Below are 15,547 nucleotides of genomic sequence, written 5' to 3'. Positions count from 1 at the left end.
CTTCGTTAAATGAACAAAACTTGTGCTGGCTATTATTTGGAGCCAATTGGTCACTGATGATTTTTCTGTGGTTTCCGAATCCATTGGGTCAACAGATACTAGAGTGAATATTAAACATGCTGAGGAATTGAAACGTGATTCGACTTGGTACCCAAATCATGTACGTGAATCACAATATTTATTACAAATAATGAAATGCGAGGTTGTCTTATGTTGTGGTGTGCTACGATCTTGCCTTTGGAAACTATTACGAGAGGATTTTTAACTACCATCTGTTTCAATTAAGCTTGTCCCCCATTTGTCCGGCACAGCACAGCACGGCCGGTCCCGTCAAAATACGGATAGGATTGGAACATCGAAATTGAATGGACAACCGCCAACTAGCCCGGCACGGCACAGCCAAGAACATCTGCCGCCGGAAAGGATTCCAGCTCTCCGATCCTGCCTGGCAAATAATGGTACGGGCTGTAAAGGACAGGCCAAGTGAGCGCGTCGCCGGACAGCGCTTGCCAGCATCAACTTTTCCAAACGTGCCCGGGGAAGTTTTTGTCTCTCTATTTTGCTATTCCGTCACTTGCCAGCAGAGTGTCAGAGGGTACCTATGGAAGTGGACGAGGAAAAATTGAATTGCTTGTGAAGGCAGGCTCTAGAATATCCAGAAGTTCTGAAAATTTGCCTAGAGTCATTCAGAAATACTGGAGAAATCTCTCCTCGTCTTCTTTCAGATCGTTGAAAAGATGAAACTCTTCCAGATTTGCCCTCTTTTGATTAATGGGATGGACCTACAACATTCATTTTTGTGACTATTTTTTTCTACATTCGAACAAACAGCACGTGTGCTGCGCCGACAAGTGGGCGGCAAGCTATAACCGGACGTGAATCGGGTATGTACCCAGAGAAAAAGATGACTCCGAAGCTGAATTTGCTCCACTAGTACTTCAGCAAGCTTTGGATCGCGGAACGTGAAGCAAGTTCCGTATGGTAGCTATTGCCCAAGTGCGGAGGCATACTTGTTTAAGTGATCATGTGGCATCTGCGTTCATTATTTTGCATCATAAAAGGTCACTAATCGACATAAGCAATTACAACAGTAGTTTTACCCATCGCGAAGGATCGTCTTCAAAGAATTTCTGCTAGACGTGCCAGAGTAATTCTTTGCTCGGATGATGACGATGACGATGTTGACATAACGAATGGTCCTGATAGTAGCAACCCAAACGAGAACGAACTGGCTGCTATGCCAGTTATAAATAATGTAAAGGAGTGGGTTCAATGTTTATGGACTCAGGATGAATCAGTTCGAAATTTAATTATTATAATTTTTCGTTTCGTTACTTTCTTGATATGTTTGATTTGATGTTCATTAAAACATAATTCAAACTCAAGGTATCCCCTTTCCAGAACTGGAAAGTCTCTGCATGATGCCGGTTTTGACATAACTGCCTGCTGGCGAGAAGAATGGGAGGTCAATGGTCCACCAGCCTACCACAATATGCCTTGTATATCCAGCAAACCACATGAAATTGACCTACCCCACAAAACATGGTCAACCATGAATAGAATTAGAATCAAATACGGAAGATGCGCTGACTCACTTTTTAAATGGGGTAAAAACCTTTCCCCCAGGTGCGACTGTGGAGATGATATGCAAACAAACAGCTACATCGTTGAAGACTGCCCACTGAGGGTCTACACTGGTGACCCCTCGTGACTTAGATGTTTTTTTATTCAGCTCCGGAAAAATACTCGTACATTGGAATCGTACGATGTGTACAAAACGGAATTGAAATAAGTTAAATTAAAGGTGAATTCGTATGATTTTACCGGATACACTCTAAAATAAATGTATTCAATTACAATACGATACATTATTGTATACACCTTTATACAATAATAATCTTGCTTTTTTCAAAGTGGGGTAGAATACACCTGAACGTATGTCGCCTATTTTGTGCTTTTTCTACCCCACTTGAAGAAGTATTCAACTTCTATAATAACATTATTATCTGCATATAATAGCAGTGGTAAAGAATAAAAATGTAATCGTAAACAAAAAATACAAAGAATAATATAAATTTAGAAAATAGAAATTATAATAAAAAACTGGTAATCATAATGATGGTGATAATGCAGAGGAAGGGGTAGCGATCGGCGATGTAAGATTTTGAGGTGAGTCTTCAATTTTTTTTATTTTGAATGTCATCGGGTTCTCTTGAATGTGTTTCTTGAGGGTCGGTTTGAATTTACTTGATTTTTGCATTTTTTTCAGATGTACTGGAAGAAGGTTGCATAGTTTAGGTCCGAAAAAGAAAATGAATCTTTGTGTATGACTTTTTTTAAAGAGCGGAATTTTGTTATGCAAGTTTCCGACTGATCTTGTCGTTTTGTGATCGATAAAACTAAATCTCTGAATATTCAAGAACATCCATATCAAACAGTGGTGCTGTTGTTGTAATGTTGAGTATATTAGATTCCCTGTATAGCTGTTCCATTGGGAAACGTCTAGCTCTTTTGAATGTAATTTTCATCAACGAGTTTTGGGCTGTTTGTAGGCATTATTGAATGCTCCTTTTCACACTTTTCAATACCTGAGAATAGGTTCTGCCAAGGAATTATATAAAACTAATATATTTTTTTGAACATGAGAAGTCTCATACTTTTTATAAGTAGAGAAATGTCTACTTCCCACCTCAGATGTTGGTCAATAACTATGCCCAGATATTTTATGGACGTTGCTTTTTCTATTTTTGGGCAGTTGCATGTCATATTCTTAGTGCAGGTGGGTATGTGTATTCTGAGTTTGTTGATAGGGGGTTGGTCGTCAAAGTTTAATCAAAAGCATATAAATTTTGTCTTTTTTAATAAATACCCAGCAGGTTATTGTTGAATCAGATTTTTGATTTCTGTAAAGCTTCCTGAGCTCGATTGAAGATATTGTGCCAACTGTCATCGCTGAATAATAGCGCCGTGTCATCAGCGAAACAAATGCTAAGGCTATTGAATTTTTGTATTTGTGATATAGCGTCAATGTATACAAGAAACAGAATCGTGCACAAAACTGTTTCCTGTGGAACACCAATAGATATATTTAATATCTCATGTGAGACGGTATCAGAAGCCTTTGCTAAATCAATGAATACCGCTAGGCACTTCGATGATTTATCCAAGGCTTCAACTGTTTGATCTATAAAATTATTATGTCATTTTTTTTGTTGGAATTGTTGATGAAACCAAATTGTCGTTCAGTTGGTACATGATATCTATTGAAAAATTCAACAAGTCGTTTTTTGAAAGATTTTTCAAAAAATTTTGATAAAGTATTTATAACAGAAATGAGACGATAATTATTCATTTCATTTCGATATCCAGATTTAGAGACGGAGGTGACTCTAGATTCTTTCCATTGGTGCGGTATATTTGAGTTTTTATAAAAGTTAATTATATGTACTAATGGTTTCAATATGTAGGGATGGATATGTTCAATGAGGGTTGTTGTTATTCGGTCTGGACCTGGAGAAAAATTATTTTTGAGTTCTGAAATTAATATTATTACCTCCTTTCCATCAATAGGTTTGAGAAATAAGGTAATTCCCACTGATGGTTCTTTCAAAAAATTCTGTGGTAAATTATATTTTTCAATTCTTTTTGCCATATTCAATCCTATATTTGTAAAAAAATCATTAAATAAATCAGATTTTTCTTCATTATTTACTGTAGTTTCGCTGTTTCCTTTAATAAAAGTGGTATTTTCAATATGATTTTTATTCGATTCGGTTTTATAAACCTTCTTTATCACTTTCCATGTCTGCTTTCAATTGGCCGTAGCTTCATCAAGCTTGTTTTTATAATATTGTTTGTTTGTAAACTCAAATTCCTTTCTATGCTTTTATACAATTATGTTTGTTATGTTAACTTTTGTGATGTGAATAAGCCATACGCTGAATAAATAAAATTCAATAATTGTATCTAGATGGAAAATTGTAAAATATGTGACATCACACTAGGAAGGTAGGAGTCCCACAAATGTGACCAGCTGTGACAAGGACAGGTACGGGGTTGAAAATCATGAAATTCGTATGACGTAATTTATGGAAGGCTCCAAACGATAATTTTCAAAAGTTAAAACCTGTTCAAATTAATGATCAATGGCGTGTTGTCGTACAACAAGCGAAGAAAAAGTCCTTGTGGAAGTGTCATAAACGGTTATGTTACTAACTGTGTGTGCTTTCCTGGAAAAAGTTTGGTGGAATTACAAATTTTCAATGTGAAAAAATGGAGTGGCAAGTGAATTGAAATCTTCAGCAAGCGATCGCCAAACTCATTTCACGAGTTTTCATTACCAGAAGTGAACTCCAGCGCGAGCCCAAAAAAACGAAATTTGGCATCATTCAGTTGCAATTACAATAAATATATTTGTTTGAAGGTGGTTGACAATGTTTCGTGGCTTATTTTATCAGTTCGAACTTCCATTGTCTAATATCATATAAAATGATTTGAAATTCCTGAAAAAATATCAAAAAGATTAACCGAAAATAACAATTTTATTTGAACAAAAAACTGAAATTACAAAGAAATAACCTAAAAACCAAACAACAACCAAAAAATGAAAATTCAAATATTAATTTAAGCTGAAAATTAAAAATTATCATCAACAAAAAATGAAAAATAATAAAAGTAAAAATTAAAAGATTTCAAACCAAGTTATGTCACGACGTTTCGATTGTTAGTATCCACAATCGTCTTCGGGTGATAACTGAACTTATTCCTCCGAGATCCGACTATTTATAGACCATTCGAGTGCTTTCACCTATCCCCTCGTCTCTCTTTCCGCTTCATTGGTTTTTAGCGGGAGATGACCGTTTGGCAAGAGTTGGTCGTTTTTCGTTTGATTAGAGGTTTCCATATGGTACGTATCTCTACGCTTGCTTGACTGAATGCGTTGTTGAACAACATATACGCGGCTTCTTTGAAATTTCTCCTAAACCAGTGTTCCTCTTTGTGGATTTCAGCTTGAGCCCACTTGATATTATGTTGATAAGTCCAAACATGCTCTGCTATTCCGGATTTGCTGGTTTCTCCTCGCTGTGTGTGTTTCTTGTGCTCAGCAATACGAACTTTCGATGGCCTCCTAGTTTCACCGATGCATGACTCTCCGCACTCGCAGGGTATCCGGTAAATGCAATTCTTGGAATCGCAGTCCGCGTTTGGTGGCCTGGTTTTCGTGAGGCTGCTACGAATAGTGTTGCCAGATCTGAAACAGGTCCTGATGTTATACTTGAACCCAATTATCCTTTCCGTATCCTTTCCGATAATCCTCTGATGTAGGAAAGTACAAGTACTGGTTGTGGAGGCTTCTCTTCCTTGTGGAGCTCTTGCTGTCTTCTAGCTAAAGCCTGTTCTACCATCACTCTAGAGTAACCATTCCGTTGAAGGTCGTTCTTGTTGATGCCTAGTTCCCTTTCGAGACCTTTCTTTGTATTGCAGAGCTCGAAGGCACGGTCTAGCAGAGTCTTGATGATTCCTCTCTTAGTCGATTGATGGTGGTTGGATTTCTGGCTCAGATACTGTCCTGTGTGAGTGGGTTTTCGATATACAGATGTTCCCCATGTAGTGTCGGTCCTCTTCACCAATACGTCTGAAAAATGCAATTCGTTGTGGACTTCTTTTTCCATTGTGAAAGTGATGGAAGGACGTTCGTTGTTGATGTGCTTCAGGAAAGTGTCTAGTTCTGCATTCCCATGGTTCCATATTATGAAGGTGTCGTCTACGTATCTCAAACAGACTCGGGGCTTCTTGTGGGCTTCTTCAATGGCCAGAGTTTTTATTCTTTGGTTGTTGTTTGGTTTTTAGGTTATTTCTTTGTAATTTCAGTTTTTTTGTTCAAATAAAATTGTTATTTTCGGTTAATCTTTTTGATATTCCTTCAGGAATTTCAAATCATTTTATATTATATCACACAATTGAAGTCCGAACTGATGAAATATATAATAAATATAGTTTGAAAAAACTAAAACACACGCTTTTAAAGAACATCGAACTAAAAAGTTGAAATTATTTCCTTAAATAAGTTCGAAACAATAATGAACGGAAAATAATAGTATCATGGTGAAAAAAACGACAAGCGCTTGATCTACAAAAAATATGGCACGAAGCGCCCACGCTTTTTTCGCAATAATACGGATATTTAAGCTTATTTAAAAAAATATTCTTAACTTCTCAGTTTGATGTTCTTTAAAAGCGTGTTTTTTAGATTTTTTAACTGTATTTATTTTTCATTTTTTAGTTTCGTATGCTATAAAAGCGTGGTTTTTAGTCTTTTTGAACTATGTTTATTTTATCAAAACTTTGGGATCAATCAGCCGTGTATTGTTCAGAAGAATGACCATTGATATTTTCCAAGTCCGTAGAGGGAGCCTGAAAATCTGCTACCAAGTCCAAAGAAGGCAGCGAGCGCGCAAAGGAGGGTTACAAATGAGGCAGCAGACGCGCGTGTTAACAAAAAAAATACTTTCTTCAAATGAAGAAATACATGTAAAGTGAGTTCGAATTATATCAAGGAGGTTACGTATAGCGCTATCTGCCCGCGAATAAATCAAGCAATAATGTCGATAATTCTGTCAAACACAGACCCGAGCATTCAAACGGGAAAGAAGAGTAACAAACAAACAGACATATAGATGAAGCTAATGTGAGCATATTGAAAATACATATTCAAGTTCCAAATATAACTCGAATGTAAGTTATTCAACAAGAAATGTTTGCCCTCTACCATCATAGGAGAAGAAAACCATGAAATTCACCTTCTGCACACGCTGCACGTCCAATTGGCCGGGTCTTCATTCTCCGCCAATTTGCTATAACTGGCGCAGTCCTCGCAGACTCGCTGCGTACATTCTGCGCACGTCCTGCTGAAGTCCTCTGGCTTGAACGCCTTCAAGCACACCCTGCAAGCACCCGCCCGGCTTGGCGGTTTCCCGGGCTCAGGCTTGTTGACGTTGGTGGCAGCTGTTTGTTGATTCGTCGGCGGTGGCTCCATCGGTGGTTTCTCTTCGCTGGGTGGTGTGACCTCTTGTAGGTCCGGGATGAGGGAAGGCCGAGGGTTCATTTTGGTGACTGGAAATCAAATGAGAGTTTTACACCATACATCAAGTTCGGTTATCAATATGTATTTCTATATACTATTTCTTCAATACATTATGATTTAATCGTTATCTTTTCATTATGAAAAATGTAAGTTTTTTGGCACCCGTCCTGGAAAGTAGCCTCTTCCCGAACGCATCGTCTTTGGGAAAGTAGCTTTCTTACGGTTGAGTTCGAGAAGTACGTACTTTCAGGACTAGGCCGGTAAGAATCACAACTTTCTTGTCATTGTAAATATGAAAATCTTGGTAGGTATGGTTTTGAAAAATGCAGCGATAGTGCTGGTTTCCATAATGCAGCAGCAGCTGCTACAGCATATTTATTGTAGGAAATCGAATTGCTAACCGGGTTTTGATTATCAACATCAAATTGATACATTCAATACAGTGTCACACATACAGTTTTTTGATAGATATTAAATATAGATATGAAATAAGATATAAAGAACACTTAGCACACATAAAATATGGAAGACCTGAAAAATCAGCAATCGCCCATCATATTTCGCAACAAAACCATTCCATTGATTTCAGTTCATTAAGATTAGTTAGACAAGTTAATAACGACAGTCATCTAGATGCCTATGAGAGTGTAGAAATAAGTAAACATAATAATACCATGAATAACGATGGTGGACCAATACCAAATGGTATACTATATAGCTTGTTGAAATAATATTTTGATAATTGGATTTACCTATTACATAAGGACACATTGTAAAATCAATTAATGACCAGTAGATAAGGCAATATTTTGATATTGACTTTATAGAGCTTGTTAAAATAATATTTTGATTATCAGGTTTAACTGACTATTACATAAGGACATATTGTAAAATTAATTTTAGACTAGTAGATGAGGCAATATTGTGAAATGAATTTAAGACACTCAAGACGCAGATACCTGTAAATGAAGATGAATAAAGATAACTTTGTAAGTATATTCAGTTTGATCTTCCTCTAGAAGAAGATCACTTGGTGATCAAAACACGTGTTGAAATAACCTTTTGGTGTTGGGATGAAACTCCAGTAATATTCATAACTACACCAAAGGTTCGAAATATTGCATAAAAATTTCAATTATCGTTAACCCATTCATTATTTCATTTTCATTTCAGGTCATTTGGGTATTCCCCGAATTAGCGTTCTAACATTTTCTTGAAAATTTTTATACTCTTTTCGCCCATTTTTTCCGTTTCAACTAACTTATCCGAATATTTTGGTTGAAGATGATCACTTGGGGATCGAAACAAGTGTCGAGGTGTTGAAATAACGGTTTGGTGTTGGGAAAAAACTCCAGTTATATTTGGAGTTGTAAATCGATTTTATTATTTTTTTTGAAATGTCAAGTACTAAAAGGTCTACCTTGGGACAAAATTTGAAATGTTTATTAAAGTTTCAGGGCATACTACGATATTTTTTCTTAGACGAAAATCGGGAATTTTGGATTAGCGAATTTTTTATTGAAAAAATCACTACGCCACTGGATTCAGAGTGCCTCTAAATAGGTGTGGCCAAAATTTCATGGAACAATATTCATTATTATTTGAGTTGTCATAACAAAGTTATGACAACTCAAAAATTCGAAAACTCACACAGCTAACAGTCACAATATATCTTTTTTTTTATTTCAACAATGAAGTGCCGCCAGATGAAAAAAAAACAAATAGCGTGAATATTTTTAATGAAAATAACGGAATTACATTCAAGTTTTCACGCAAATTAACTAAAACTAAGACCTAATATTTCAATTTAAATCTTAGTTGCCATGGAAATGATATTACAGTTTGACACTTGTGAAAGTGTACTATTGTCAACAATATTCACCTTACAGTTCTTCGAATTATTTGTTTCTGTTAGTTTCTGTTAGTACCTATCTCATGTTCGAATTTCAATATTGAATACAAATAAGAAATGAAATATTTCAAAGAAATGGTGGAATGTGTCTGTTTAAAATCTGTTTATTCGTTAATCAGCTGCCGCCCCCATACGAACGACAACTCTCAGAAGTTGAGAAACTTGTGCGAGCTAAGGACTAACGAGGTCATACCTTTTAACGTGTGATTCCTAACACGGTTGCAGAATCATTCCAGCTTCAACCAGATAAATTCTCTAGAGAAAAATATCTGGTCGAGGCGGGAATCGGTCTATACGGTTGCCAAAAACCAGTTTACGCAACACATCTAGCATTTTTAACAAATAATATCATGACCTAGATATATAATGTGTATAATTCGTTTTCTAATTCAAGAGTTCTGAGTATTCTGAGAGAAACTTCCATACATGATCTACATATCCTCATGTAGATTCTTTGCTTTAGTTATTTACTTTCTTCCTTTATTCAGTTGATAAAGGAGAAATCGAAACTCCGAAACTTTTTTTATAAATTCCACCTGACCTGCATTCTCCAAAGAGTGAATTATAAATACTGAATCGAAAATTTCAAACAAAAAATGACAATTTCTCAATACATGTTAGCTTAGGTTAGGTCCAAAGTGAGTGGGTCTATTCGACCCTACACCGCAACCCGCAAGGGTTTATTGTGGCACATATATATTCACACTCGATCAAATAAACCCAGCTTCTTAACGAAGCCGATTAGCTTGTATGGTGAGTCGCCTTTCAGGTCAGATGGTGAGAGTACTGCTCTGCCGAACTCTAAAAACCTGATTCGGTCCCCAGCGGGGCAGGCACAAAGTATGTGATCTGCTGTTTCATCATTTTCCAAACAGAGGCGACACACACTGTCTTTCAATAGTCCGAGTCTCTGCATATGATGATTCAGATGACAGCGATCTGTAAGAAGGCCTGTTAGACATCGTATTTCATCCCTACTGTAGTCTAGCAACTGTTTGGTATAGAGCTTCGAAGGGTGAATAATCGCCTAGGAGAGAGCCAATTCTGGAAGATTCTGCCAGAAGTCCATAAATCTTTTTGCCATCCAGGTGTTCGATTTTTGTTTGGCAAAACCTAAAGCGATACCAATGACAGGTTCTGGTAACGTTTATTTGAAGGTGATTGACAATGTTTCGTGATGAATTTCACTAGTTCGGACTTCCATTGTCTACTATATGAAATGATTTGAAATCCCTGAAACAAGTAAAAAAGAATAATTGAAAAAGAATAGTTGAAAATAACAATTATATTAAGCAACAATAAACCTGAAATGAAATGATAGTGAAATAACCTACAAGTAAAAATATAATAATTGAATAAATAAAAATTAAAGGAATGAAAGAAGAAAATAATAAAATAAAAAAGTGTAGAGATTCCAAGTCACGTTAGTTCACGACGTTTCGATTGTTGGTATCTTCAATCGTCTTCGGGTGATGACTGGACTGATTCCTCCGAGAGATGACTATTTTATAGGTCGTTGAAATACTTTCACTTTCTCTACTTTCCATTTTCCGCTTCACTGATTCCGTGAGAGATGACGGTTTTGGCGGGAGTTGGTCATTTTTCGTTTGATGATGGGTTTCCATATGTTTCGTATATCTACGCTGGCCTGGCTGAATACGTTGTTGGACAACATGTATGCGGCTTTCTTAAATTTTCTCCTGAACCAATGTTCCTCCCTATGCAAGATCTCAGCTTGGGACCACTCGATGTTGTGTTGATGGGTCCATACATGGTCTGCTATTCCTGATTTGCTGGTTTCTTCTCGCTGTGTGTGCTTCTTGTGCTCGGCAATGCGAACATTCAATGGCCTCTTGGTTTCACCAATATAGGATTTTCCGCACTCACAGGGTATCCGGTAAATGCAATTCTTGGAATCGCAGTCCGCGTTTGGGGGCCTGGTTTTCGTGAGGCTGCTACGGATAGTGTTACCGGATCTGAAACAGGTTCTAATGTTGTACTTGGAACCAATTCTTCTTATCCTCTCCGATAATCCTCTGATGTAGAGAAGTGCAAGCACTGGTTGTGACGGCTTCTCTTCCTTGCGAGGCTCCTGCTGTCCTTTAGCCAAAGTCTTTTCTACCATCGCTTTGGAGTATCCATTCCGCTGAAGATCATTTTTGATGATGTCTAGTTCCTTCCCGAGACCTTCCTTTGTATTACAGAGCCCAAAAGCACGGTCTAATAGAGTCTTGATGATTCCTCTTTTTGTCGATTGATGATGGTTGGATTCGTGGTTCAGATACTGTCCCGTATGAGTGGGTTTTCGGTATACAGATGTTTCCCACTTAGTGTCGGTCCTCTTCACCAAAACGTCTAAGAATGGCAATTCATTGTGGATTTCCTTCTCCATTGTGAAAGTGATGGAAGGTCTCACGCTGTTGATGTGTTTCAGAAAGACGTCTAGTTCAGTATTCCCATGTTTCCATATTATGAAGGTGTCGTCAACATATCTCAACCAGACTCGAGGTTTCTTGTGGGCTTCTTCAATAGCCAGAGTTTCAAACCACTCCATATATATGTTGGCTATGACTGGTGAAAGTGGCGATCACATTGGCAGTCCCTCATCTTGTGTAAAGAATTCGTCCTTCAGTTGGAAATAACAGTTTCGTACACAGCATCCTAGTATGATTTGGAGTGCTTCCTCGACCGGAACGTTGGTGTGAAGGCTTTCCACGTCCAGCCTCATTGCCTTCTAGGCCAGGAATCCAGTCCAGAGACAATCTGTTACGTCTTCCTATCGAGGAGAGTCATTTTTACAATTTGCTACCAATTAAGTTGCTGCTTGGTAGGAGCCAAGAGTTTCCAATGCCGTTTGACTGTTCGAGAATATTTTTATTGACCTGTGTATGAGGTTGGATATTTCCAATCTTGGATTCAATGGCGTAAATTTACATTTGAAATACAGTCGCATAGGTTCCTATGCAGGTTGATATCTCTGTCCTGGGTCTGCGACTGAAAACACCTGCACCAGAATCGAAAGAGGTTTTTGATTCATCTGTGAACCAACAACTATCTGCTCTTAATATTTCCTTCTCCCGAAGGATATAGTTTTGTCTACTTGAGTACTTTATAAGTCAGTTCGAAGTTGACAGTTGGAGGCATAAAATCAGAGGTTATTTCCAGAATGCTGTGATTTCCAGTGTCAACTAACAATCTGTACACTCTGCATTAAATTGATTTGTGCAATTGGCAATGTGCACAAGCCTATATGCAGGCCATCTAGTCTACCTCTTCAAAAAAATGTGGAAAAGAGGTAGATCTGGAAGGATCTCCATGGCCGCTGACGATGTGGTACTGATGGCACGACTGATAGCCGGACAAGCCTGTCTCTGTAAGCCACAGAGCTCCGCCTGGGCCGTTTTCTGTAAAGCCTTCGGCCACCATGCAATTGCACCATAATTGATCATTGGTCTGATAATCAATACATAAATCCAATGGATTTGTTTGGAACCTGAACTCCAAGTTTTGCCACAATGACATCGCCATATGGACAGTCTGGCTTTGTGTAAAACTTTTTCCAAGTGAGCGTTTCAGGTGAGTTTTTTATCAAGCACAATGCTAAGATATTTCACCTCCGTTCCAAATAGAATAACCTCACCATTGAGGGAAAGTGGAGTTAGATTGTCTAATTTTCTTCTCCTGGTGAAGGGGATTACCACAGTTTTGTTGTGATAATCACCCTTCAATACATGTATTACGGTCTCTGAATTCATGAGTTTGAGATAATTGTTAGCTCATATAAAAGTTATTCTATTTGAAACTGTCTGCAGGAACCACTTTTTTAAGTAGAAATTATTTTCAACTGGGTAATCCATAATATGAAATTCATTCAAATCAGTTTTCGAAATATACTCACTAGATCAGCAGGAATATAAATTTTGAAAATGAAATGACATGGTTTTGCGATTGAGCGAAGTTATAATCGAAAAATAGAAACAGATTATTTTTTCAGAAGGATATGAATTATTTTTGCTATGTGAACTAGGTTTCACAAAAGCATTCAAATTTTGAATCTACAAGAAAATAAAATATCTGCTAACATTAGGAATACATTTGAATATCATTTACAGGTAGATCTATATTCAAATCAGGAAAAGAGTCGTATTTCGTGTTAATAATTCATTTTGTAAATTGCAAACGGCTTTCGGCTTTGCAATGACGGCTCAATGACGGGTACGAGGTGGAAAAGAAAGTGGGCATGCTGGAAATTTTTTATAATTTTCAAACAAAATATTAATATGTTGAACCCAAAAGGGTATTTATTGTAATGTTCATGTTCACGTCTACTCGGAATAGTGTTTTACTAAGGTTTTGTACTTTGATTCTGCAGGATCTTTTTGGATATACTTGACGAGTAAGTGATTCAAAAAAGAATTTAAAGTTCAACTCCAAGCAAATTGGCGACTAATACTTATTGGTAGGTATTGCACTGATGATGGTGTAAAAGCCGAAAGCGCTTTTCAATTCACAAATAAACTATTTACACGAAATACGACTCTACTCTTGATTTATCAGTCACTTGTATGCAGCTTTGACAAATCTCAGATCTATATTAAACTTAAAAATTCTCCATGAAACTTGTTATATAGAAGTGATTAAGATGAAAACTGAGCAACATTTAGATATAAGTTTTAATAGCACTTTTTGCAATCCTGTTACTGCCATCAAGTTGAGACAAAAAGAAAAATTGGATAATAAATTAAGGCCATCCGACTAATAATTTATGAAAACGAAATTTCTAGCAGTCAAATATTGAGCTGTGTAGGCAATAAATTAACGGAGTTTTCCGAAACGTTTTCTTTAGTTCGAAGATAAATTTCTCCCCTTAACATAATTCTATTGAGAGCGAAATTTATAATTTACAGTGACGCTATTGAAGTCGGCAACTAATTGGATTTTTCATAGACTTTGGAAATGGACTTTGATGTTTGTCTTGAATTAGACTAAAGACAAAATGAACACTTGGCACTAATTTAAATCAGAAACAAAATCAGAAATATAGGGTATTTAATTAATGACAATAATGATAATGATGATAAATTGACTTTATTCATTGACATACATCGTTTATGAAGAAGAAGTAGATACAAAAATCAATGAGAAAGCGAATTTCCGCCGAAGCTGTTTTACAATTTAACGTAGGGGATAGCATGTATTGTACAGAAATATAAAAATAATTACCTAGTATACATTGGTAAGTGAGTAGTTCATGAATCTTTGTGAAACTAAGAAAAAAACGAAGGTTATAAATTGCAAAGTGAATATTAAAAATCAATTTAACTTAAATAAGCAAATAGCAAACCATACACAAAAGTGAGACAAAGAGAAAACCATATGAGTAAGGCAGAACATGAATATATTATCTATCCAGAAGACTTTAGATATGTTTTCAACTTTTTCTTGAAATTATATATGGAGTAGTGTCTGAATTCACTGGGCAGCGCGTTATATTGTTTGATATAGTTGTAAATGAAACTACTAAAGAAGCAGGCTGTCATGTGTTTTTGAATAATAAAATTGTGGCGGTTTCGTGTCCTCAAATTATTCTGAGATTTGAAAGTTTTATATCTTTCATGAATATAATTTGGCTTTTTGTAAATGAGGAATTTATGTGTATTGACGAGTAGGTGGAACTGCCAGGTTTTAGCAATCGGTAACCAACCTCCTCGAAACTCCTCGAATTTGGGGGATATATGGTCGAATTTTCTCACACCATAAGAAAGACAACTGCAATTGTTTTGTATTTTTTGTAAGCGATTTACACCAATTTGTATCAAAGCAGGCCCTTATATTATATCGCAATATGCTAATCTAGATAATATGAGGGTTTCGCAAAGTTTCAACTTCAATTTGGAAGTCATAATATCTCTACTTTGATAGAGTTGACGTAAGATACTGTATATACGAGCTAGGACAAAGTGAATGTATATATTTGTGAAATCTCAGACCAGCATCTAGCCACAAACCCAAGTTCTTGCTTTCTGTAATTATTTGTAGTAAGTCTTGTCCAAGTTGGATTTCCATTTTTTTTTCAATTTCCCACTTTTTGTGTTTCGGGTCAAAAAGTATTAGTTGAGCATTTTTATAATTCAATTTCAGATTATGAGCTATAGATAGATCCAGTAACTTTTGTAGATCGCTGTTAATTTTTTCAATTGCCAAATACCAGTTACTTGGAGGAAATCGATAATATAACTGAGTATCACCTGCATAGTGATGGACTGTGCAATGATCAATTATTTTATGAAAGTCAGATATATATATATATATATATATATATATATATATATATATATATATATATATATATATATATATGATGTCTTCGTCTTCGTCTTCGTCTTCGGGTGATGACAGTCATCACCCGAAGACGATTGTAGATACCAACAATCGAAACGTCGTGAACTAACGTGACTTGGAATCTCTACACTTTATTTTTATTATTTTCTTTTTTGCATTCCTTTAATTTTTATTTATTCAATTATTATATTTTTACTTGTAGGTTATTT

General features: G+C 36.3%; 1 protein-coding gene across 1 annotated transcript in view; it reads right to left on the bottom strand.

Moving 5' to 3' along the window:
* The window catches only part of Fife (regulating synaptic membrane exocytosis protein fife), an 88,194-nt gene that overhangs the window by 61,030 nt on the left and 11,617 nt on the right, over positions 1 to 15,547 (bottom strand). The window contains exon 2 of the mRNA XM_074178198.1: positions 6,801 to 7,113. Coding sequence (XP_074034299.1) covers positions 6,801 to 7,113 — 313 coding nt within the window. The remainder of the gene's footprint in view (positions 1 to 6,800; positions 7,114 to 15,547) is intronic.

Source organism: Leptinotarsa decemlineata, unplaced genomic scaffold (genome assembly GCF_025532065.1).
Source record: "Leptinotarsa decemlineata unplaced genomic scaffold, Ldec_3_MD MMD2_tig00003736_RagTag_RagTag, whole genome shotgun sequence".
Classification (NCBI taxonomy): Eukaryota; Metazoa; Arthropoda; class Insecta; order Coleoptera; family Chrysomelidae; genus Leptinotarsa; species Leptinotarsa decemlineata.
The sequence above is the reverse complement of the archived record's forward strand: the minus strand, read 5'-3'. Positions and strand labels throughout refer to the sequence as shown.